Consider the following 26,476-nt stretch of genomic DNA (forward strand, 5'->3'; position numbering starts at 1 on the left):
GCCCAGAGGGGCCAGAGGCACTGCCTCCCCTCCCCCAGCCCGCACCCCCTCCCCGGGTGTCCCGAGGGCCGCACCTGGGCCGCGGCTTCCTGCGGAGCACGTTAGAGCAGTCTCTTCACCATGCCAGTGAGCCAGCGACCCAGCGACCCGCCGAGCAAAATGGAACAGCTGATGAGTGACAATTTAAAATCTAAGGGATCCAACATGGCGGCGGATGTGGAGAGATCAAGTCTCTAACCCCTTCAGCTGCGCAGGCATAGGGAGAAGTAAACTGTCAAAATAACGTTTGCTCAGGATCACTAGGCAATGTTGAGCTGACGTGGATCCGGGGCGAACTGTCTGGGCTTCTCAGAACACACCGTGCCCGGATTGGCTGCATTCAAGCTCCGGTTGGCCTGTTTCTCATGACTCAGCACTAACAATCCCGCTGAAATAACTGGTCGGCCCTCCTGAACTTACAGAGGTAAAAGCCAACCAAGCACAATAGCCAGACCGAGGGAATCAGGAGTGACGCTGAACTAGCAGCGCAGAACTCCCGGCTACTGCTCCCACCAGTGCTGACAACTGAGGTCCCCTGCACCAGCTACCAGGGGAGTTGCTACCAGAGGGCAAACAAATTTGCTGGGGGTTCTCAGCCCCAAGCTCTACAAACTTAGGGTCTGAGGGAGGCAAACAGGGAGAGTGTGCCCAGGCATTCATGAAAACAGGGCTCCCAGGAGCAGCAGACCTGGCGTGTAGCCAGTATTGTGGTGAGTGTCACAGGTGAGCGGGCCCTGGCTTGAGGAAACACAAGAGAAGGCCCTAGACACTCAGGATTGGAGACCCGCACAGTCTGGGAGGAAGAGCTGCTGCACAGTGATTGGATCCCACCTATGGAGAAGAGAAGCTTGGCCCAGTGGGCATAGCTCCACCTACTGGAAGAGAAGTTAATTGAGCTCTATGACTGCATTTATTATTATTATTTTATTTTTTTTCTCATATTTTCATTTTTTTGTTTGTTGTTCTTTAGCTTTTTTATTAATGTTTTCAATTTTTTAAAATTCTTTTTACTTTGTTGTTATTACTATTTTTTTAAACTTTAATTTCCATTTTTAAAATTATCATTATAATTTTTTTTGTTTGTTTTTTTGTTTTAAATTTTTGTTTTTTCTGTTTTTCTTTCTTTCTTTATTTTCATTTTTTTTCTTTTGTCTTTTCATTTCTTTTCAATTTTCTTATTCCCCCTTCCTTGAATTCTACCTGCCTACACTCATTCTCTTTAGTGACTTCTTCTCTTTCCTTCAAATATCTTTCCTCCCAAGCATCAAATAAATTTATAAGAGTAAACAGTAACTCAGCAGACAAACAGAACAAGAAGTAACATGAGCAGCATAAAAAAGCAAGGAAGAAAAGGAGTACAAACAATGAAGGACAGCCTAAATATTCAGGAGGACCTAGAGTCATCAGAAAAATGGTCATATAAAGAACTCAAGGAATACCTTAGACAGATGGAAAGGAAACTTAAAGACGATACGAGACAGCAAATCCAAACAGCGAAAGATCACATTGAAAATGAATTACATAAACAGATAAAAGAAGAAGTTAAGCATCTTTATCAGGAGATAGAGATTATAAAAAATAATCAAACAATAATTCTAGAAATGAAGGAAACGATAAACCAGATTAAAAATTCAATCAAGAGTATCACTAACAGAGTGGAGCAAGTAGAAGCCAGAACGTCAGATAATGAAGACAAAATATATCATCTTGAAAAGAGTCTAGCCAACTCAGATAGGCTGGTAAAAAATCACGAGAAAAACATCCAAGAGATTTGGGATAACATAAAAAAACAAACTTACGAGTCATCAGGATAGAGGAAGGTACAGAGATTCATACCAAGGGAGTGAGTAACCTGCTGAATGAAATAATTACAGAAAAAATTCCAGAAATAAAAAAGGAAACAGATATACAAATTGTGGATGCATACAGGACACCAAGCACACAAAATCACAGTAGACCAACGCCAAGACACATTGTTATGAAGATATCCAATATACAGAACAAAGAGAAAATATTAAAAGCTACAAGAGAAAAGAGGCAGATTACATTTAGGGGTAAACCAATAAAGTTAACAACGGATTTTTTATCACAGACGCTGAAAGCGAGAAGATCCTGGAACAACGTATTTCAAACACTGAAAGACAATGGATGCCAACCAAGAATTCTGTATCCAGCAAAATTAAGCTTCAGGTATGACAACGAAATAAAAATCTTTCATGATAAACAAAAGCTAAAAGAATTTGTAGCCAGAAAACCAGCATTGCAAAGTGTCTTGAGCAAAACACTACACGAGGAAGAAATGAAAAACAATAACCAAAACCATCAGTGGGAAGTGCCTCGGTAAAGACAGAGAACGGGGGGAAAGCTAATCATGCAGAAACAAACTAAATTAGAAAAAAAAGATAAATAATCAAACATGGCAGGAAGTACAAACCATATATCAATAGTAACTCTAAACATTAATGGCTTAAACTCTCCAATAAAGCGACATAAGCTGGTAACATGGATTAAAAAAACAAATCCAACAATATGCTGCCTCCAAGAGACACATCTGATTGGAAAAGACATACACAGGCTCAAGGTGAAACGTTGGGAAAAAATATACCACGCACACGGTCCTCGTAAGCAAGCAGGGGTGGCCATCCTCATATCGAATAAAATCGAATTCAAGACTAAGTTAATCAAAAGGGATAAGGAAGGACACTATATAATGTTAAAAGGAACCATTCACCAACAAGACATAACAATTATCAATATTTATGCACCAAATAATGGTGCTGCGACGTTCATAAAACAAACTCTCCTCAAGTTCAAGAATCAAATAGACCACAACACAATAATTATGGGTGACTTCAACACACCTCTCTCACCATTGGACAGATCCTCCAAACAAAAGTTGAATAAAGAAACTATAGAACTCAATACCACAATCAATAACATAGACTTAACTGACATATATAGAATATATCAACCATCATCAAATGGATATACTTTTTTCTCAGCAGCACATGGATCCTTCTCAAAAGTAGACCATATATTATGCCATAGGGCAACCCTCAGTAAATATAAAGGGGTGGAGATAATACCATGCATTTTATCTGATCATAATGGAATGAAACTGGAAATCAATGATAAAAGAAGGAAGGAAAAATCCTACATCACATGGAAAATGAACAATATGTTACTGAATGATCAATGGGTTACAGAAGACATAAAGGAGGAAATCAAAAAATTCTTAGAGATAAATGAAAATACAGACACAACATATCGGAATCTATGGGACACAATGAAAGCAGTTTTAAGAGGGAAATTCATCACCTGGAGATCATTTCTCAAAAAAAGGAAAAACCAACAAATAAATGAGCTCACACTTCATCTCAAAGCCCTAGAAAAGGAAGAGCAAAACAACAGCAAATGTAGCAGAAGGCAAGAAATAATTAAAATCAGAGCAGAAATCAACGAAATTGAAACAAAAGAAACTATTGAAAAAATTAACAAAACTAAAAGTTGGTTCTTCGAAAAAATAAATAAGATCGACAGACCCTTAGCCATGCTAATGAAGAGAAGAAGAGAGAGAACTCAAATTACTAACATATGGGATGAAAAAGGCAATATCACAACAGATGCTACAGAAATACAGAAGACAATTAGAAATTATTTTGAAAACCTATATTCCAATAAAATAGAAGATAGTGAAGACATTGATAAATTTCTTAGGTCATATGATTTGCCCAGATTGAGTCAGGAGGATATAGACAACCTAAACAGACCAATATCAATGGATGAAATAGAAGAAGCAATCAAAAGACTACCAACCAAGAAAAGCCCAGGACCGGATGGGTACACAGCGGAGTTTTACAAAACCTTTAAAGAAGAATTAATACCAATACTTTTCAAGGTATTTCAGGAAATAGAAAAAGAGGGAGCTCTGCCAAATTCATTCTATGAGGCCAACATCACCCTGATTCCAAAACCAGACAAAGACACCTCAAAGAAAGAAAACTACAGACCGATATCTCTGATGAACCTAGATGCAAAAATCCTCAATAAAATTCTGGTGAATCGGATACAAAGGCACATCAAAAAAATTGTGCACTGTGGCGAGCCGCTTCTGCGGACTGTGGTCGCCATTACAAGATGGCGCTGGCCTTGTGGTGGTCTGTGATAAACAACTCCTTCTTTGGGAGAGTTGGCACATGGTTCTTTGACACCCTACGAGAAAGCTCCACGTGGCAGCTTCGCATTGGGTGTTTGGATACTTTATTAAGGCTGGGAGGGGCTTCTGGAAGATTAGAAGAACTCTCGAGAGCTTGAATAAACAGCTGTAAGAAGATTCCCGGTGTTGCGTCTTCCTTGCGGGCAAGGGGGTCGCGACAAGTGGTGCCGAAACCCGGGAAAATCAAAACTTGCAAGTCGTCAGAGGTGGTGCACTGAACAGTCCCGGTAAGTGGGACCCCATAGTCCCCGTGGGTGGGACCCGACAGTCCCGGTGAGTGGGACACGATAGTCCCGGTGGGCGGGACCTGATAGTCCCGGTTAGTGGGACCCGCAATCAAAGCGGAGTCAGCTCCTCTACAAAGACAGAGAGAGCCTCATATTTTATTGCAGCTGCACTGTGTACTTTTCTTTTGTTTCTGTGTACTTTCGTTTTGTCCTCTGTATCTGTTCTGTTGCTGTGTCATGGGTGTCACATCTTCAAGCCCGCTTCTTCTGGCACTAGACGGCCTGTTACGTTCCAAAGGCCTGAAAGTGAAACATAGTATCTTACAGAGATTTTTGCAGAAAGTAGATGTTGCTGCACCGTGGTTTGCATATTCGGGCAGCCTTACTATGCCTTGTTGGGATAAATTGGGCAAGGATCTTGACTTTGCTTGTGAGCAGGGCATATTGGAGGGTGGGGTGATTCCCCTTTGGAAGATAGTCTGTAGTTGCCTCACAGATGGCAGATGTCATGACGCACTTGCTAAAGGACAGGAGGTTTTAGAAAAGTTACATGAGGAGAAATCGGAGACAACAGACAGTGAGATATCTCAGGAGGATGGGAGTGTGCGGAGCGTGAAACAGGGGAGGAGACGATTATCTCTGACAAAAGGTGAGGTATCTCGGGAGGATGGGAGCGTGCGGAGCGAGAAGCAGGGGAGGAAACGCTTGTATCCAGATCTCAGTGCGCTGCGCACACCCCCATGTGGAAGCGGGTCAGAAGAAGAGGAGGATGAGGAGGAGGAGCTTGGGAGGCTGTCTCGCCAGCTAGGGAGTTTAGCTGCTGGAGAAGGGAACGAAGATAGACCGGGGCTCAAGAAATGTGATCCTCCGGACCCACCGCCGTATGGTGGGGGTGTTTCGGGGAGAGCTTTCCATGCTCAAACATGGAAGGCTGTTAACGCTGAGATGGGTCTTGCTTATCCAGTTTTTCAGGATGAGAATAGGGGAAGATTTTCGGAGCCTTTAGATTTCAAAATTGTGAAGACCCTGGCAGAGTCTGTACGCACTTATGGGGTGGATGCCGCCTTCACATTAACTCAGGTGGAGAGTCTGTCTAGATTCTGTATGACTCCCTCTGATTGGGCTAGCCTTGTTCGGGCTTGTGTTTCTCCGGGCAAGTATTTGGACTGGAGAGCATTTATGCTAGAGGGCGCAATAGAGCAGGCCGCCCAAAACCATGCAGCAGGACATCCTCATTGGGATAAGGACATGCTTTTGGGGCAAGGTAGATTTGCTAATCAACAGACAGGATTCCCTCCTGAGGTATATGATCAAATTAATAACATTTGCATTCGGGCATGGAAGTCACTTCCAAATAGAGGAGAAGTGTCTGGTAATTTGACCAAGATTTTACAAGGCCCTACAGAACCCTTTTCAGATTTCGTAGCAAGGATGGTGGATGCTGCTGGAAAGATTTTTGGGGATCCTGATAGAGCCATGCCCCTTGTTAAGCAATTGGTCTTTGAGCAATGCACCAAGGAATGTAAAGCAGCAATCGCTCCTTATAAGAACAAAGGCATAGAAGTATGGATGAAAGTGTGTAGAGAGATTGGAGGGCCTTTAACTAATGCAGGTCTTGCAGCTGCTGTCCTTCGGATTGCAAAAGGGGGCAATCCTGCCGCCAGAACATGCTTCCATTGTGGTCAACCCGGTCATATCAGACGTGAGTGTCCCAAAAATGTCAATTTTACTGGACCTCCTCACGGTGGCCCTTCCACTGGCCTTCGATCACCGGGATTGTGTCCAAGGTGCAAAAGGGGGAAGCATTGGGCAAAAGAGTGTACATCAGTGAGGGACATCCATGGACAGCTTATTTCAGCTGGGCCAAAAAACGGCCGACGGGGCCCCCGACCCCAGGGCCCGCAAATATATGGGGCAGTGGAGAATGTCACACCCGAACCCGAGACATGGCCATCTCTACGCCATCCCATGAAACGCGGAGAGCCACTACAGGTGCCGCGGGATTGGACCTCTGTTCCACCTCCAGACTCGTGTTAACACCTAAGATGGGAGTCCAATTGGTGGAAACTGAGTTCAAAGGGCCTCTACCACCTGGCACTGTAGGTTTGCTAATTGGACGTGCATCTTCCATTTTGCAAGGTCTTCATGTTTTCCCTGGAGTCATAAGTCCTGATACTGTAGGGATAGTAAAGGTTATGGTGGAAGCTCCAAAAGGCATTGTGTCCATCTCCCCAGGAGATCGGATTGCTCAATTACTGGTTTTGCCTAGTTTACATGATCATTTCCCTGCAGACTCAAAGTCACGGACAGGGAATGAGATTGGTACCACCGGAGGGAATTGTGCTTATTTGTCACTAGATATGAGTAATCGCCCTACTTTGGAATTAAGCATAGAAGGTAAATCAATTGTGGGCTTACTTGATACAGGTGCAGATCGTAGCATCATTGCACTTAAGGACTGGTCTAAGGGATGGCCAGTGCAGACTTCTGATCAATCTCTGAGAGGACTTGGATATGCCCAGGCTCCTCAGGTTAGCTGTAGACATCTTTCCTGGAAGGACCCGGAAGGACATCATGGTACTTTTCAGCCTTATGTACTTAATTTACCTATCTCTTTATGGGGCCGTGACCTGATGAAAGACATGGGGTTCACTCTTAGTAATGACTATTCCCCAGTGTCCCAACAAATTATGCACAATATGGGGTATAGGCCAGGTTTAGGACTAGAAAAACATTTACAGGGACGTAAGCATCCTGTACAAGGTCATCAAAAGCTTGACAGATTTGGTCTGGGTTTTTCCTAGGGGCCGCTGAGGCTCAAATACCCATAACATGGCTCACCGAGGAGCCTGTTTGGGTGCCTCAGTGGCCTCTTCCCTCGGTTAAACTGGCAGCAGCCCATGCTCTAGTTAAAGAACAACTTGACTTGGGTCACATCCAACCCTCTACTTCTCCATGGAATACTCCCATATTTGTCATTAGGAAAAAATCAGGGAAGTGGCGCCTACTACATGATCTACGAGCGGTTAATGCTCAAATGCAACCTATGGGGCCCATTCAGAGAGGGCTGCCTCTGCTCTCTTCTGTTCCTCAAGGCTGGCACATTATTGTTATTGACATTAAAGACTGTTTCTTTTCTATTCCTTTACATCCTAAAGACTCGCAGCGTTTTGCCTTTACCCTTCCCTCGTGTAACCACGAGGAACCAGATCAAAGGTTTGAGTGGATAGTGTTGCCACAGGGAATGGCTAATAGTCCCACAATGTGTCAGATGTATGTAGGGAAGACACTTGTGCCCCTCAGACAAAAGTACTCCTCCATCAAGATCATTCATTATATGGATGATGTATTATTGGCTGCTAAATCAGAACAAACAGTTCATGAGGCCTATGACGACCTCGTGAAGTTGTTAGCACAATGTGGGCTGCATATAGCACCTGAAAAGGTTCAAACAGGAGATTCTATTAAGTATTTGGGAGCAACAATTGGGTATGACAAATTACAACCACAAAAAATCACCATACGAACTCAGGATCTTCAAACTCTAAATGATTTTCAGAAACTGCTGGGAGATATTAATTGGATACGAGGATATTTACATATTTCTAATGTTGTACTACAGCCTTTGTATGCTACTCTTAAAGGTGATCCAGATCTTACTTCCCCTCGTAGCCTCACCAAAGAGGCTAGAGCGGCCCTTATGACAGTAGAAGAAGCTATACAACATGCCACTTTATGCAGGCTCCAGAGTGATAAACCTTTTCAATTATGTGTGCTTGCCACTATGCGGCAGCCTACTGGAGTACTATGGCAAGATGGACCTTTGCTATGGATACACCCACATGTATCCCCAGGAAAATCCTTAGAATATTATCCTGATGCTGTTGCAGCATTAGCACTTAAAGGGATTCAACAAAGCATTCAATTTTTCGGACAATCACCTTCTTCTCTTATTATACCCTATACTAAAGCTCAACTTAATGTTTTGTGTGCTACTCTAGATAACTGGGCTATTCTATGTTGTTCGTTTCAAGGGGATATTGATAATCATTACCCTTCTCATCCGTTACTCCATTTTGTTAAGGAACATCCTATTATTTTCCCTAAAGTAACTTCATCCAGTCCAATTCCGGGGGCTGTTAATATTTTTACTGATGGTTCCAAGTCTGGAATGGGAGCTTATGTCATTAATGATTCTCCCCCTGTCCAGCATCAATTTGCTCCTGGAAATCCACAATGGGTAAAACTGCAAATTGTTATTGAGGTGTTTAAACAGTGTTCTTTTCCTTTTAATCTCATTTCGGACTCCATCTATGTGGTGCAAGCGCTAAAAATCCTAGAGGCTGTGGGAGCTATTAGTGATGCCCGTAATGTATCTGCTTACTTTAATCAGCTTCGACAGCTTATCTGTAGCCACACTGCTCCCTTTTATCCAATGCACATCCGGGCTCACACCTCTCTCCCTGGTCCATTATCACAGGGTAATGCCTGTGCGGACTCAGCCACTCGAGGTCAGTTGATCTGTTTGGCTTCCTCCTTAGAAGAGGCTAAATTGTTTCACCAAAATTTCCATGTTAATGCTTTAACACTGCGCAGGCGTTTTTCCATTTCTAGAGCAGATGCTCGGCAGATAGTATTGCACTGTCCCCATTGTGTCACATTTCTTCATCCCCCTACCTATGGAGTGAACCCACGGGGGTTGAAGCCACTGGTTGTCTGGCAAATGGATGTGACACATATACCTGACTTTGGTAACCTCAAGTATGTCCATGTTTCTGTTGATACGTACTCTGGAGTTATTCATGCTTCTGCGTTATCAGAAAAAAAGACACGTAATGTCATCACTCATTGCCTGGAAGCCTGGGCGGCGTGGGGTGCGCCCACGTCCCTTAAGACTGACAATGGACCTGCTTATACTGGCAGACAATTCACGTCCTTTTGTTCTACTATGGGAGTGCAACTTACTCATGGTCTGCCTTACAATCCTCAAGGACAAGGCATTGTTGAGCGTGCTCATCGCACCTTAAAGGAAACTTTACAAAAACAAAAAGGGGGAATAGGAGCTGGACATACTCCTAAAGAATGCTTGTCCTTAGCTCTCTTTACTATTAATTTTTTGAATTTGGATATTCATGGTCGCTCTGCGGCCGATAGACATGTGTTCCCTCAGCCCTCTGTGATTGGCTATGTTAAGTGGAAAGATGTTCTTACGGGCCAATGGAACGGCCCCGACCCCGTGCTGACATGGGCACGAGGATCCGTATGTGTTTTTCCCCAGGATCGCACGGAACCATTGTGGGTCCCTGAACGCCTGACAAGAAGAGTCCTGACGCCAGCTACTCAGCAACAAGAATTACCACAACAATCCCGTGATGAGGATCTTCATTCTGCTGAGTGCTCTGGCTCTGGTGCTGATGCCGATGACACAGACGACACCAATGCAATGGTGGGCGGTGGCACGGGCTTGGCCAATGCCGATGCCGGTTCACGGTAATTCCAGTGTCCTTCCCACTCTTTTCTCTACCTCGTGTGAGATGTCTGCGCCCTGTGCCTCTCCTAGAGGGGACGTGGAACGCATTTACAATCAATCTCAAGTTAATCTCACAGGAGTGTTTTGTTTTAGCCTTGGGAACGCTCATTGTATCCGTCTTAAGACCAAGAATTTGACTAACTGGGACAATCCATTGCAGTCCAGTCAAGTCTCAGGGAGCATTCTCAGTACTGTATTGGGCCAAGTAGTCTCAGGGGAACAATCAGGCTCAGGAACCTCCGTAAATAGCTCTGCTTTAACCACAACTACCTTGGCTAGTATCTCCGAGGTACTAATTCCAATGCCCCCATATTCTAGTGGACTTCCTTATGCCACTCATTTTAAGGCTTCTCCTTACTGTACCCCTAATCTTGGTTTCCCCCCAACATTCACGCCTTGTCAGGATTATTCTTGGGAGAAACGTCAAGTTGCTAAAGGTTTCTCCCTTTCCCCCTCTCTTAAGAGGTATGTTTATGACTTTAGCAACAGTGCCAACTCCTCTACAGGAGTGGGTTGGTCCTGGTTTCAATGGCTGATTTCCAACACAAAGGGGGCTTCAGCTGATATTTCTGCACTGGCTCAATTGCTGGGAGCCAAAAGTTGGTTGGCTAGTGTTTCTGGCACTGTTTACGAGAGTGAGCGAGGTAGTAGACTCACATCTGTTTCGTTCAACTCTCTGTTGGATAATGCCACATTGCCCCCTGCAGCGGTTTGTGTTCAATCTCCGTTCTTACTCCTTTTGGCTAATGACACCTCGTCAGAAATGCTGGATTGTTTTAATGTTAATTGTTTCTTATCTGAATGTTGGGATGGTTCTTCGGCTGTAGCAGTGGTTATGAAAATTCCAACCTTTGTTCCAATCCCAGTTATTGCGGACCCTGATAAATTCCCCATTGTTGAGCTACTTAGAGTCCGCAGGGATTTTGGAATCACAGCTGCTATAGTGACAGCCGTGGCGGTATCTGCTGCTGCAGCGGTCGCGGCCGGAGTGGCCATGGCCAATCAAGTGCAGACTGCTGCCTCCGTTAATCAAGTTGTTCAACAAACTTCTATGATACTTGAGTCCCAAAATGCAATTAATCAACATATTTTGTCAGGGATCTTAGCTGCCAACCAAAGAATAGATTTACTCCAAGCTCAGGTAGAAGAATTGGCTGATTTGGTGCTTTTGGGCTGTGTTGATCAACGTGCACATTTATGCATAACCTCTGTCAGATTTAATGATTCCAGGAATGCCTCCCGTATCATCGGAGAATACTTGGCCGGAAATTGGTCCATGGCAGCGGAAGACATGATCCAGTCTCAACTAACCCAGATAGCTGTCTTGAATAGTACCCACGTTGATCCCATAACGTTGGGTCAATTCACTGATTGGATATCTTCTGCCTTTTCCTTTTTTAAAGAGTGGGTGGGGGTAGGCATTTTTGGCGCAATGTGTTGCTTCGGTATGGTTCTCTGTTTGTGGTTTCTCTGCCGCCTTAAGGCCCGCAATGCTCGCGATAAAGCTATGATTATACAAGCACTTGCAGCTTTGGAAACTGGCAACTCACCTCAAGTTTGGCTTGCACAAATTAAACAGTAAACCTTTGACATGGTCGTTGCACCCCAAGTTTTACGGACATTGCACTGGGAACGACATGTCCTTCCTTGTTATTCTCCTAGTGTTGGAAAGCCCTTGCACTCTACCGGCTTTACTGCCATTGCACACAGATGGGTTTCCACGCTAGTACTTTTCTATCGCTCTATGACCCGTGCCTTTCTTTTAGGGTGTTGCCAACTTGTTTGTCGTTGTATTTCTATACAGCCACAGTTCAGCCTCAGAGACCTAATCATGACTGGCTGAGTAGATACCATTAAACGCCTTGGCAACAACGAGCTGATCTTGTAGTACCCAGAGACGGGCAACTTTCACGCTTGCACTGCAACCTAAGACAGGGGAATGGGGCCTCCCCAAAGACGGGTAAGCAATGTAAGGGCAGTGAACGACCTAAGACAGGGGCTACTTGATTCCCTTTGACGTGCTATAAACAGAAGGAAAAAACTGCTGGCAGTGGATTCCCCCCGGCCCCCAGGGCTTGGATCCAGCCCTGATTTGTATGCACGTCAAGGAGGCCAGCTCACAGGGCCTTAACAGCTTTGTGGTGTCTGTTTTCATATTCAGCCAATAACGGTCATGTGGGAACGTCATGACCTGCTTGGGTCTGATGAGGTTCCTGGTTGAAGGCTTCGTATGAGTAATGGCGATTCACCTCTACTCTTGCCTGTTTTGTTTTTAGTAAACGAAAGGGGGAACTGTGGCGAGCCGCTTCTGCGGACTGTGGTCGCCATTACAAGATGGCGCTGGCCTTGTGGTGGTCTGTGATAAACAACTCCTTCTTTGGGAGAGTTGGCACATGGTTCTTTGACACCCTACGAGAAAGCTCCACGTGGCAGCTTCGCATTGGGTGTTTGGATACTTTATTAAGGCTGGGAGGGGCTTCTGGAAGATTAGAAGAACTCTCGAGAGCTTGAATAAACAGCTGTAAGAAGATTCCCGGTGTTGCGTCTTCCTTGCGGGCAAGGGGGTCGCGACAGTGCACCATGATCAAGTAGGATTCATCCCTGGGATGCAAGGATGATTCAATATACAAAAATCAATAAATGTTATTCACCACATCAATAGACTTAAAGATAAGAACCATATGATCATCTCGATAGATGCAGAAAAAGCATTCGACAAAGTACAGCATCCCTTTATGTTCAAAACATTAGAAAAACTAGGGATAACAGGAACTTACCTCGACATTGTAAAAGCTATGTATGCTAAGCCTCAGGCTAGCATCATTCTGAATGGAGAAAAATTGAAGGCATTCCCTCTAAAATCTGGAACAAGACAGGGATGCCCCCTATCACCACTTCTATTCAATATAGTTCTCGAAACACTGGCCAGAGCAATTAGACAGATGAAAGAAATTAAAGGCATAAAAATAGGAAAAGAAGAACTTAAATTATCACTATTTGCGGATGACATGATTCTATACCTAGAAGACCCAAAAGGGTCTACAAAAAAACTACTAGAACTAATAAATAAATTCAGCAAAGTGACAGGATATAAAATCAACACACATAAATCAAAGGCATTTCTGTATATCAGCGACAAAACTTCTGAAACGGAAATGAGGAAAAACACTCCATTCACAATATCCTCAAAAAAAATAAAATACTTGGGAATCAACCTAACAAAAGAGGTGAAAGACTTATACAATGAAAACTACAGAACCCTAAAGAGAGAAATAGAAGAAGATCTTAGAAGATGGAAAAATTTACCCTGTTCATGAATAGGCAGAACTAACATTATCAAAATGGCGATATTACCAAAAGTTCTCTATAGGTTTAATGCAATACCAATCAAAATCCCAATGGCATTTCTTGTAGAAATAGATACAGCAATTATGAAATTCATATGGAAAAATAAAAGACCCAGAATAGCAAAAACAATTCTAAGCAGGAAGTGTGAATCGGGCGGTATAGCGATACCAGATTTCAAACTATAATACAGAGCAATAGTAACAAAAACAGCATGGTACTGGTACCAAAACAGGCGGGTGGACCAATGGTACAGAATAGAGGACACAGAGACTAATCCACAAAGCTACAACTATCTTATATTTGATAAAGGGGCTAAAAGCATGCAATGGAGGAAGGATAGCATCTTCAACAAATGGTGTTGGGAAAACTGGAAATCCATATGCAACAAAATGAAACTGAATCCCTTTCTCTCGCCATGCACAAAAGTTAACTCAAAGTGGATCAAGGAGCTAGATATCAAATCAGAGACTCTGTGTCTGATAGAAGAAAAAGTTGGCTCCGATCTACATATTGTGGGGTCGGGCTCCAAATTCCTTAATAGGACACCCATAGCACAAGAGTTAATAACAAGAATCAACAAATGGGACTTTCTTAAACTGAAAAGTTTTTTCTCAGCAAGAGAAACAATAAGAGAGGTAAATAGGGAGCCTACATCATGGAAACAAATTTTTACTCCTCACACTTCAGATAGAGCCCTAATATCCAGAGTATACAAAGAACTCAAAAAATTAGACAATAAGAAAACAAATAACCCAATCAACAAATGGGCCAAGGACATGAACAGACACTTCTCAGAGGAGGATATACAATCAATCAACAAGTACATGAAAAAATGCTCACCATCTCTAGCAGTCAGAGAAATGCAAATCAAAACCACCCTAAGATACCATCTCACTCCAGTAAGATTGGCAGCCATTATGAAGTCAAACAACAACGAGTGCTGGCGAGGATGTGGGGAAAAGGGTACTCTTGTACACTGCTGGTGGGACTGCAAATGGGTGCGGCCAATTTGGAAAGCAGTATGGAGATTCCTGGTAAAGCTGGGAATGGAACCACCATTTGACCCAGCTATTGCCCTTCTCGGACTATTCCCTGAAGACCTTAAAAGAGCGCACTACAAGGATACTGCCACATCGATGTTCATAGCAGCACAATTCACAATTGCTAGACTGTGGAACCAACCCAGATGCCCCTCAATAGATGAATGGATAAAAAAAGTGGCATTTATACACCATGGAGTATTACGCAGCACTAAAAAATGACAAAATCATGGAATTTGCATGGAAATGGATGGCACTAGAGCAGATTATGCTTAGTGAAGCTAGCCAATCCCTAAAAAACAAATACCAAATGTCTTCTTTGATATAATGAGAGCAACTAAGAACAGAGCAGAGAGGAAGAGCAGGAAGAAAAGATTAACATTAAACAGAGACATGAGGTGGGAGGGAAAGGGAGAAAAAAAGGGAAATTGCATGGAAATGGAGGGAGACCCTCATTGTTATACAAAATTACATATAAGAAGTTGTGAGGGGAATGGGATAATAAACAAGGAGGGAAATGAATTACAGTAGATGGGGTAGAGAGAGAAGATGGGAGGGGAGGGGAGGGGGGATAGTAGAGGATAGGAAAGGTAGCAGAATACAACAGTTACTAATATGGCAGTATGTAAAAATGTGGATGTGTAACCGATGTAATTCTGCAATCTGTATTTGGGGTAAAAATGGGAGTTCATAACCCACTTGATTCTAATGTATGAAATATGATATGTCAAGAGCTTTGTAATGTTTTGAACAAACAATAAAAAAAAGAGAGAGAAAGCGCTGAAATGAGCCCTCTTGGATATTGCCAGTGAGCTGTTTGTTGAAAGAAAGCTTCCTGGACAGCAAGTGGACAGTGTGCATTAAGAAAGGACAGAGTTGTATGTGTGTTATGGATATAAATAACACTGCGCCCCCCCACACACCGGGCAGAGGTACATCCCCATCAGGAAACAGCCTAAGAAAATAACCAGGGAGACAGTTTTTAAAAATCTGATATAAAGATGTTTTTTGTACTATTATTCATAATAATGTTAAATAGTAAATAGAAGAAGAATGGCTAAATGATAATATTGTCATAGATGCAGTCCTTAGAAAAGCTTAAATGGTTTTTAAGGTAGTAAAGTAGAAAACAAAATATAGTATGATTCCGATTCTGAGCTGGGAAAAACAGAACAAAATATTAGCAATGTTGCCTTTTCTTTTTTACATTTTTTTGTTTGTTTGTTTTCAAAACATTCTGCAAAGTTCTGCTATTTTTTTTTTTTTTTTTGATACTGGGGATTGAACCCAGGGGTATTTAACCACTGAGCCACATACCCAGCCCTTTTTATATTTTATTTAGAGAATGGTCTCTCTGAGTTGCTTAGAACCTCGCTAAGTTGCTGAGACTGGCTTTGAACTTGAGGTCCTCCTGTCTCAGCCTCCCCAGCTGATGTGCCACTGCACCCAGCAATTCTGCTACTTTTTAAATCAGAAAAACAAATATTGCTCAAAACAATGAAAGAAATCTAAATGATGTCCATGTTCCACAGGAAGTGAGAGGAAAACTAACCTTTCCTGCACCTCCTGCCCTGGCTCTGCACCGCTCCTGCTTGGTGCCAGGGATGAGCCTCTTGAACAGCTTATAGGTGCCTTTGCCCGATGCCTCTGAGGCAGGGGTCATGTAAAGCTCATTATGTGAGATTGTTCCACAGCATAATCCAAAGCATGGCCCAGAAAGGGGTCAGAACTACTTACGTCCAAAGTCATGAATTCCTGCCCTGCTTGCTGGGATTTCATTTCTCAGATACACCAGGATTTCTGGATACCCCCCCCCCCACACACACACACACCTGTAATGCTTTCTTTGAATCATTTACTAACCCCCTTTGTTTCAAATACAGGTTACCATAGATTCTGGGCATAAATCGATCCTCAGACCCACAGAGCTAGAACATCCTGCTGTGAGGCATTTGAATTCTCTCAGTAAGGAAATTAGAGTCCTCTAGCAATTCCTTACTGATGGCCATTGACTAGAGACCCACGGCTTCTTGCAATAACAAACTTATAATGTCCATAAGTACTATTCAATGAGCTTCATATTCTACGCTATAAATAATGTTTCTCAGATGGACACATTTTAACATTATATAGGTTAATCATGTTCCTCTTCTGCATACAGGTCTGTAATGGAGATATTGCTCTCCATTCAAGCTGTTGGAAGAAACCACTACTGGAAGTCCAGACACTCTGCAACTTCTTGACAGCCAATCTACAGCAGGGCAGCTTGGGGACACAAACATTCTATAGCTGACGTTAAAAAATTGAACATTGCCCCTTTTGTCATTGTCATTGTCCAGTGACCTGAAGGACTCAACAGAAGTAGACAGTTCCCACATTGGAGTGTAATATGAAAAGAATCTGGGTAATGGAAGAATTTACATGTTCTAAGACATGCAAAAAAAATGAATTCTGCTGTAGATTTATCTGATTTGTAATTGAACTCAGTTCCACTGCACACATTCATTTCCTCCTGGAAACAATCACATTATGAAAATAAAGGAGGATGGGACATTTGTTTGTTTTGTTTTGGGTGGTAGTAGGTAGACAGGACCTTCACTTTCTTTCAACACACCCAATAACAAGGTGCACACAAGGCTACTGTCAATCAATGATTTATCACCCCGCAGATTCCCATGGAGAATGTTGACTCTGGATCATGTCTTGACCAATCTTCTGAGCACAAGACAAGTAGTTATTGTTTAAGCAGAGAAGAGCAGATACTTATTTTTCTTACCTCGTTAACTTATCTAACACCCTACTCTGACTCAATAACTCCTGCCTCAGTATCAGATAATAGTGTGGGAATTTTGTCGTCCCATGTTAGACACCTCAAGGGAAGCTTCTTGTCTAGAGTGTGTTGTCAAGGAATATGATGTGGAAGGTGACCATCACCTGGGCTGTCCTTTGCCACCTAATTCTTTTTCTCCAGAGGCTTTTTAATTACAGCTGTAAAGTTTATAGATAGGAAGTTGCATAATGACTTGAGATGAGCTATGCAGTGAGGTCCCTTCCAACACCAACAAGGTCTCTCAAGCCTTCTTTGAATGAAACTTCCTCTTCTTGCCCCTAGTGTGGGCATGGTGGCTTACACAGGAGCTTCAGACAAGTCACTCTGGCCATGAATACTAAGTTTACTTCCCAGAACCTCACCAGAAAGTTTCCTTTGCTTTACTTTTTAAATGCTGATTTTTCAATTGTGGCTTAGGCTTGGAAATAGCTATTTTATCACTGCCATAGAAAGGGAAAACCAAAGTGAGCTGAAGCATTTTGAAGTGCACTGTTCAACATTTTTTTTTTTAGTCTGTGTGCATCAGTTAATTAGATTGCAGTATGTTTTCCTATAATTGTGAAATTAGAAATATCAAAATGGGGGCTGCCCAGAGCACACTGTACACTTTGATAAACAAATTATGCTGCAAAATTTTTATGCTACCACAGTTTCCATAAAAGATGTTTTCCACATTCTGACCATTTCATTGAAATGATTTTTCATTTCTAGTGGATTTTTTATTACCATTTAATGCAAATAGCTAGTCTAGGCTTTATTTTCACAATAATTTTCCTTCCCCCCAATTATCTTTAATTCTTAAGAGTTTTGTTTGGTTTGGTTTAGTTTGGTACAAATTACAGGGAACAAGCTCAGAACATTTTATCTTATTACAATTGGATTTTGTGACATTATCTTTCCCCTGCATTACTTGAAGCTGGAGCTGAGAAAAGAACAGAAAGTCTCCAGGGATTTGCCTTACATTTGGATCTTTTTTAGAAGCGCCTCTTTCACCCAGTGCACATGAAAGCTACCACTAGGCTCTACTCTGCACCCTGTTGCCAGCCTAAACCCTCACTTAAATTCTCCCTTCTCAATTACACACTTTTCTAAAAGGCCAAACACGTCTTTTTTGAAAAGTCCTTCCCTCATCCCCAGGTTCCCAAGGTAAAGGAAATGCAGAAAGATGGCAAAGTCTATTTCCTCTTTAGGGAGGGAGCATGTTCCTACAATCTCTGATTTTTCCTAAGGGGAGAAAAATTCTCTCTGGCCCACTCCTGAGCTCCACTGCCTTTTTCCCCCCACTGGGTGTTTTCTGAATAACAATCCAGAGAGCAGGCTATTTGCCCTCTGCACCTCCTTCCTATGTGGCCACACATTCGGAGGCGCCAATCATTTGCAAAGCAGTTAGAGCCCCTAAGGTTCCCGCATGGGAAAGACCACAAAGCACCCGCTCCACAGCACCTCCAAGTAACTTCTCCCAAAGTGCGCGCAACTGGTGACCCGCCTGCGCGACCCACCTGCGCGGCTCACCTGTGCGGCATGCCTGTGGCGCCCGCGGCGTGCTCGCTGCTCAGGTCGCACAGTTTTAGGTACCAGCTCATCTCCACTTCTCGCAGCGCTGCCAGTTGCCGCGCCCGGAGCTGGCTTGGCCCCGAGGGGCTGAGGCTGCTGTCCTTGCCATTGTCGGGGGTCTTCTTGGGCGATTTGTCCTTGCCCCCCGCGGGAAACCCAGACTGCCTCCTTAACTTGCTGCTGTCTTCGGAGAGATGGCCCCCTGCTGCCCCGGTCCGGGCCGCCAGCATCGCGGACGTCCCCGTCTGTCTTCCAGAGACGACTTTGAGTCACTGTCACCAAAGCACTTGGCTTTTCTGCGTGTGCCTCTGTCCTCTTGCCTGCCCCCACGCTCGCGCTCCCCAGCCTCTCCCTGCCAGGCAGCTGTAACCGAGCCGGCGCCGGGATGAAAGCGGACCTGGACCTTTCGTTCCCGGTGGAGCCACCTGTGACAGGCTGGGACACCGCCTTCCAAAACAAGGCACCCTGACTTTTCAATACTGAAGCTGCGCTCTCTTCTGCTTCATTCCGCCAGGATAACTCTGGACCTCAGACCATTCGTGGCCCAATTATATCTGATCATCATGTTTGCGTTGTAAACTATGCTATCCAGAGACTCTGCAGCCCTTCTTCATTTGAGTCCCTTTGGAGTTTAGAAAGTTTTAATGTGAATTTCCTCAAGTGAGTGTAAAAATATCCATGCAACAGGAGGGTCATTCCTTTTGTGGAAGCCTTAAAATAAAATGAGTGATTCCTTTGGGAGCAGACTCTGAATGTAGATGAAACACATAATCCAGATCAAGTGCCCTCTGACCCCTGATGTAAGAATGGTGAGCCCCCACAACTGGCTCTCCTGTACTTCTAGTGATGGAAGGTGTGAGGCTCTTCTAATAATTGGGGAGGCTGAGGCCAAAGTTGAAATGAAAAAAGAGAAGAGTGGGAGGGAGTAGTAGGAGCCCATGCACGTGTGTGTGTGTGTGTGTGTGTGTGTGTGTGTGTTTGTAACATGTGGGCACACATGCGCCCAGTGCACATGAATGCTAGCACTGCAAAAAGAAAGTTCAGCTCATGCCCCATGATTAAGATGCATGGGGTCCTCAGAGGTGCCCATGGATCCTACCTCTGTTCTAGCTCAGGGGTATCAATGACAGCACCCACCTCAGTTATCTACCTCAAAGGTGCTTGATGGCCTCTAAGTCCGGCACCTGAATCAACCTAGGTCCTTCCCATATCAGCTGTTTCAGGGTCTGAGGGATGTAAAGAACTCCGGTAGGTGTGAGAAGTTCCTGTTAGTGAAAAGACCACAGGTTCAAACTCCTATAGAGAGGCATAGCAAGTTCTCAGAGGCAAGAGAGAAAAGAAGAGCTCTTGCTGGAGGCATACAAGGTCATCAGCACTTGAAAGCAGGCAATGTCTTTAAAGATCCTTGTGGCTCTTCACTAATCCAAACCAAGAATTTTTTTTTTTTTTTTTTTTTTTTTTTTTTTTTGGTGAGAGGGTACAGCGGATTGAACACAGGGGCACTCAAGACTGAGCCACATCCCCAGCCCTATTTTGTATTTTATTTAGAGAAAGGGCCTCACTGAGTTGCTTAGTACCTCACCATTGCTGAAGCTGGTTTTGAACTTAAGATCCTTCTGTCTCAGCCTCCCTAGCTGCTAGGATTAAAGGTGTGTGCCACCATGATCAGCAAAACCAAGAACTTTTAAGGGACAGCTATGGCACTGCATGGACTCTCTCATGCTCAGGGAAAAGCTGTTCATTCTAGGATTAGACCTGAACAGAAACAAATGTGCAACCTGAAGCATGTATCAAAGGGCAGAGAGTCGGCTGATCGAAGAGTCAGAAGCCACCTGGCTTCCAAAGAAGGGGAAACTTCTCACTCTAACTCATTGAAAGGAGGATGAAATAATTGGGGCCATGTTTAAAAGCTACCACGAACAGGTCATTATCCCTATTTTTATAAATGAGGAAACTAAAGCCCAAAGGGGTAAGCAATTCATCTAAGATCACTCAGCAGGTCAGTGATGGAGTTCGAATTCAACTCAAGCAGTTAGAATTCAACTCAACTCCCAGGGTCGGTCTCACCTGAGTCTGTGGGGTCCCAGGAACCTTGGTACCAGCAGGTTTAGCCTCTCCAAAGTCTCTCCTTAACCCCATCACATGAGTCTTTGAGGAATTCTAGCAATATGGTATGCATAGCAACACTCTCCAAAGTGCAGACTTCCGGGACCAAGGTCAAGCTCCCCAGTTTGATCTTCCCACTGACATAAGTAGGGGGCTCTGCAATGAAACTTGGGAGAGGGGACCATGCTCATTCACCCAGCATGGCAGAAGGCTTCACCATCCCCTGGGCTGGTCATCTGAGGAGCAGCGCCATTGTGCTTAAGTTCTGCTCTAGCGCCATTGTGCTTAAGTTCTGCTCTGGAGTCAGGCTGCTTGAGTTGAATTCGCACTCCATCACTGACTTGCTGTGTGATCTTAGATGAATTGCTTACCCCTCTGTGCTTTAGTTTCCTCACCTATAAAAATAGGGATAATGACCTGTTCGTGGTAGCTGTTAAACATGGCCCCAATTATTTCATCCTCCCTTCAATGAGTTAGAGTGAGAGGTTTCCCCTTCCCTGGAGTCCAGGTGGCTTCTGACTCTTCCATCAGCCTCACATGGAGAAAACAATGCTGAGTGAAACCACTGTTTTCAGAGAGGCCACGTGGCTTTCTGACAGCTTTCTGGAGGTAAGGAATCCGGTCCCCTTACCACTGCCTGCTGAAGAGTCACACGCAGGTGCTCTGATGGTAGCCCCAGCAGGGCTCCCAGACAACAGACAGCATAGCTGCCCACTGTGGGGGAGCCAGCTGGGGAAAGGGGCTCGTCAGACATGACTGACAGGCCTCCCTAGTGAGATCAACCACCCCACCCTTCCAGGAGCCCTAACCACACGACTGTGAGCTGAAGAAAATGGCTACCACCATTAAGTTCTGGGGTCATCCACTGTGCCACAGAAATAACCAGAACCCTACTTGTTCTCTTGTTATAAGTCTTTAGCAAAACATAGGGAACACTTAGATCCACGTCTACCACTTAGATGTCTACCACATTCCATGCATATTAACATTTATTCTCCAGATTGGATCCTAGAATTCAAATTTTTTGCTTATGTTTCCCCTTTGAAAGTTTGAGAACATTTTTTTTATAGTAAATTAAGTAGTCGGGAGGGCTGCAATATCTAGCATATTGTAAATGTTACTATTTTTAAATGGAGCTGCTACATCACTATTTTAAATGTATCCAGTGGAATTTAAATCCTGTAGCTATTTGATATCTATCATCATCCATGTAAAAAATTCATGAGCAAGCTCTTCTTTAGCAGCTGGAAATTTTACATTCTTCCTTTTTTTCCCTCCTGAACTAGTTTTTCCATCCTATCTCTCACCTCCATATATAATATTTGCATCCTTGAAAATATTTTACAGATGACCCTATCGAATAATTCTCTGCCACAAAAATATGAATTTAAATAAAAATTTTAATTTTTATGTCCATAATGCTTAATTAACATCTTAACAATTGAGTTAGCATGACAGCTGTCATTGGACTTAGTTGAGCCAAACTAGATTTTTTATATATTTTGGTAAATTTTCGTTCAACATAAAAAGTAAAATTTTATTGATAACATGTCTTTCAATGGTCTACATATGCCTAGGATTGTTTTCTTCTAAATGAGGTCACATGTCCACAGAGGAATAATTTTTGTTGGTAGAATGAGACAGCAGTCAGCATCAATTCCATTCTCCACACCTGATTTTTTATTTTCCATTTGTAAAGATACGTGTTCCAAGAAACCTCATTTACATAAATGGATCAATGGATACAGAAGGCTTTATGGTCATAAAATCATTCAGGTCTTTGTCTTCTTGGATATATTCACCTGCTCGATTGATAATGCACCTACCATTGACCCTGAGATGGGGGCTTCTAGAGGCTGTGGAAGGAGTCACAGGATCCCTCTGGCTCCTGCTCTGAGAGTGGAGAGGTCAGGCCGGACATGGGGAGGGCAGGGTGGGGCCACTGCAGTGACCCAGGTGAAGGTGAGAGACGGTGGTGGCCAAGGAGGCCAAGTGGTCAGAAGAGTTGGGGGGCCATGTAGAGGGTGTTATGAAGGTTAAAAGGTAGAATTTCCCAGCAGTTGGTACCAGGAAAGCAGTACCTAAGCATACGAGGAGTTGCCAGTGGCACAAGGACCCTGGCCTGAGCCACTCCTGAGACAGGAAGGAGGAGTGTCAAGTAGGCTGGCCCTTGTGGGTGCAGCCGGGAGGCTGTTTTGTACTTAGCCGCAGCCCCCCCTTTCTGGTGCCCTCCATTCTTCCCCAGGCTCCCAGTTTCTGTCCCTTGTCATCTCCCACAGTCTGAAGAACTCCCCAGACATTGTACATCACCAGCCTCCGTCTCCCTTTTCTGAAAATGCCTTTATTTCACCTTCATTCTTAAAGGATACTTCCCCCTGGGAAAGGTAAATGGGGAAGGCTGCAAAAGTTGTTTTAAAGCAACTAGATGACTATCCTTGGTTACAGGGATCAGTAACAAAGGTGGCATCATCCAGGGTTGAACAGGCAGTTCTCATGGAATTCCTCATGGAATTTTTGTTGTTTTGTTTTTAGTACTAGAGATTGAACCCTGGGGCACTTTACCACTGAGCCTCATCCCCAGTTCTTTTTAATTTTTTTTTTTTTTTGAAACAGGGCCTTGCTAAGTTACTGAAACTGGCCCTGAACTTGTAATCCTCCTGCCTCAGCCTCCTGAGTCGCTGGGATTACAGATGTACTCCACCACATCCAGCTCATAAAATTATTTTTTTGTGTGTAAAGTTGCATTGGCCTTTGTGCTGTGGATTTGGCCAGGTCTTTAATGATAGTTCTTGTTAACATGCAAATATCTGTATGGGCCACCCTCTGCATGGCCCCCCAACTCCATCTCTTTAGGATTTGACATAAATGAGTCCATTTTGACTTTGACAACCTTCACAAATCCTTGTGTGCAACGTGTTAACTTCTGGCTGGCCATTTTCAATATTTTCTCCTTGTCTTTGGTTCTGATTAGTTTGACTATGATGTGCCCAGTTTTCCTTACATTCATACTGCATGGGATTTGCTTTGCTAGTAGCTTGACTCTATAAATTTCTGTTTCTCACCAAGTTGGAGGGAGCTTTGGCATTAGGTTCACAGAGTCCTTCCTCTCCTCCGGGACTCCTGTAACAGGCACGTTAGATCTTTTAACATTGCTGCTCATGTACTTGACACGCTGTTCTTCTGTCAAGTCCATTACTGTTCTTCAGGTTGGGTAATTTTATACATCTGTCTTCAAGTGGCTCTGTCATCTCCACTCTGATAAGAGCATCTTGTAATATTCTGTAAAATTTCAAGTGAGTATGATCGGTCCTAGAAATCTCATCTGGGTATTCTCCAGAGCTTCTATTACTCTGACCTCTTATCTCTCATTCACTGCAAGTATGTTTACTTTACTGCACCGAGTGTGGATACCGTAGCTGACTTCAACTCCTGATCTGGTCTTTCTCTTTCTAGTCATTCCAAAGCTTCTCCCAGTGCACAAACCTGACAGAAAGCAGGGGAGAGGGGGGAGCCCGGAATCTGCTCTAACAATGGCTCTCCCTTGCCTGAAACCCTCCAGTGGTTCCTGTGCACCGGAGGCTGATGTCCGACCCAGCCACCGGAGTTCAGGACCAGCTGTCCCCAGCCCAGCTCAGCTTCACATCCACTTCCACCTGTACGGAGAACACCTCCAGCTGTATGGTCCCCTGGTTTGCTCACTGCTCCCTGTTTTCCATCCTCCAGGTGTGTCACTCCCCTCCTTTCCCCCATCAAGGATGCTTTCTATGTGCCAGTTCCCACGTCCCATGAAAACTCCAGGCCCACCTGGCCCTCTGACCCGCAGGGAGCTCTCTCCTCCCTTCCTCTGAACTAAGGTAGACACCTCAGTCCCCTGGCTTTGTGACACCTTCACCCTGCTGTCATGACCCTTTACTCCCTTGATGCCCGCACCACCCTTTCACCCCCTTGGACTGTCAACCACCTCAAGCTGCAGAGAAGCTTGAGGCTGGATGAGAGATGGCAGTGGCCCTTCCAACCCCGCTACAGGGATGAAGGTGGCGGGAGGGGAGCAGTGGCTGAGGGCTACACAAGCCTGCAGGGCCTCCCTGAGCCTGCAGGCCAAGGTGACATGGAGAGTATGGTGAAACTGGGACACTTCTGAGAGTGAGGAGGACACTATTAATAGTTACACAGAGACAATGGCAAACACAGGCCGTGTCCTCTGAAACCAGGAGACATGGCCATCCAACACAGTCCCCCGTGTGATGTGGGACAGTATCCAAAACGTTTCTAGAACAGTGGTCCCCTCTGTCAAAGGCCACACAGGGGTGACCAGGGAAGCTGGCAGCCGGTAAAGCTGAGGGTGAGACCCATGTGGGCATGGAGGTCACAGATGGGAGGAATGGGGGCTCCTGCCAGGGGTGAACAATTGGTCCTGAAGTGCAATCCCACGAAGAACTGGGTGGCTTGGGCTCCCCCCATGGTCAAGATCATAGTAAGACCCCTAGTAGCTCAGGTCACCCTATAGAGAAGGGAGGAAGGAGAGAATCTGGTCCAAGTGTCACTGTGTCTACATCAAAAGTGACTTTCTTTTCCTGAAATCCTAGGGGCTCAGGAGGCTGAGGCAGGAGGATCATGAGTTCAAAGCCAGTCTCAGCAACTTAGCAAGGTGCTAAGCCACTCAGTGAGACCCTGTCTCTAAATAAAATACAAAATAGGGCTGGGGAGGTGGCTCGGTGGTCGGGTGCCCCTGAGTTCAATCCCTGGTGCCCCACCCACCCACCCCAAAAAATGAGTCTCTTGATTTGGCAAGATTTTTGTTCTGCTTTCTGTGGGAGTGTCAGCTTTTCAAGCTGAACTGGAGGAATGAGGGATGCTTCTGTGCTCCTGACTGCCAAGCCTGTGAAACTGTCAATTATGCCAACCCTGCACTCAATTCATTTCCAAGTCTCCCTGTATGTGCGGATTCTAGTAGAACTCAGGATCCTGCAGGCCAGGTAGCTGAAGGGGGGTATCTGCAGAGGGCAGAGCCTCAGGAGGTCCTGAGGACCATACCTCCGAGTCAGCTCTACAGAGCCTCCCCATGGGACTCCCGGTCCAAGAGGCTGCCACTGTTACTAACACCCAGGTAGTGACCGATCTCCGGATCTCCCTCCATTTCATGTGTTCTCACTTCATTCTCCGTTTTTGGAAGAGGAAGTGGAGGCCCAGGGGGGCTGAGTGGCAGCTGAACTCCAGCAGCTCTGGGGGGCCATGTTTCTGTGCACAGGCTGCTTCCCGGCCCCTGGAGGGGGGGCACCGGGGCAAGGCCGAAAGGACTTCTCACCCATCCCCTTCAGCCAGCAGCCGCTCTGGCCTGGGCTCTGGCCTCTTCCCTCCAGTCCCACCTAGCCACACAGGAGGCCCCTGGCCCACAGCCTCAGACTCTGCAGCTGCTCCCCACAGTGCCCAGCACCTCCCTGGGCAGTGACCCTCCTGATAGACAGTCAGAGCCCCAGGCCACGCTCCAGCTCATCAAGCAGATCTGGCTGCTCCCAATCATCACAGAAGAGGGGTGAGCCCAGTAGAACAAGACATCCTGAGGGAGGGAGACTACACACACATAGC

At 44.7% G+C, this 26,476-nt stretch overlaps 1 protein-coding gene across 1 annotated transcript in view; it reads right to left on the bottom strand.

The window, feature by feature from the left end:
* Window positions 1–19,273, bottom strand: part of KCNAB1 (potassium voltage-gated channel subfamily A regulatory beta subunit 1) — a 338,389-nt gene extending 319,116 nt beyond the window's left edge. The window contains exon 1 of the mRNA XM_081302291.1: window positions 18,743–19,273. Within this exon, the coding sequence (XP_081158417.1) occupies window positions 18,743–19,014 (272 nt within the window). The 5' untranslated portion in view covers window positions 19,015–19,273. The remainder of the gene's footprint in view (window positions 1–18,742) is intronic.
* Between the last annotated feature and the right edge of the window lie 7,203 nt (window positions 19,274–26,476).

Source organism: Spermophilus citellus (assembly GCF_964194105.1).
Source record: "Spermophilus citellus genome assembly, chromosome: 7".
Lineage (NCBI taxonomy): Eukaryota > Metazoa > Chordata > Mammalia > Rodentia > Sciuridae > Spermophilus > Spermophilus citellus.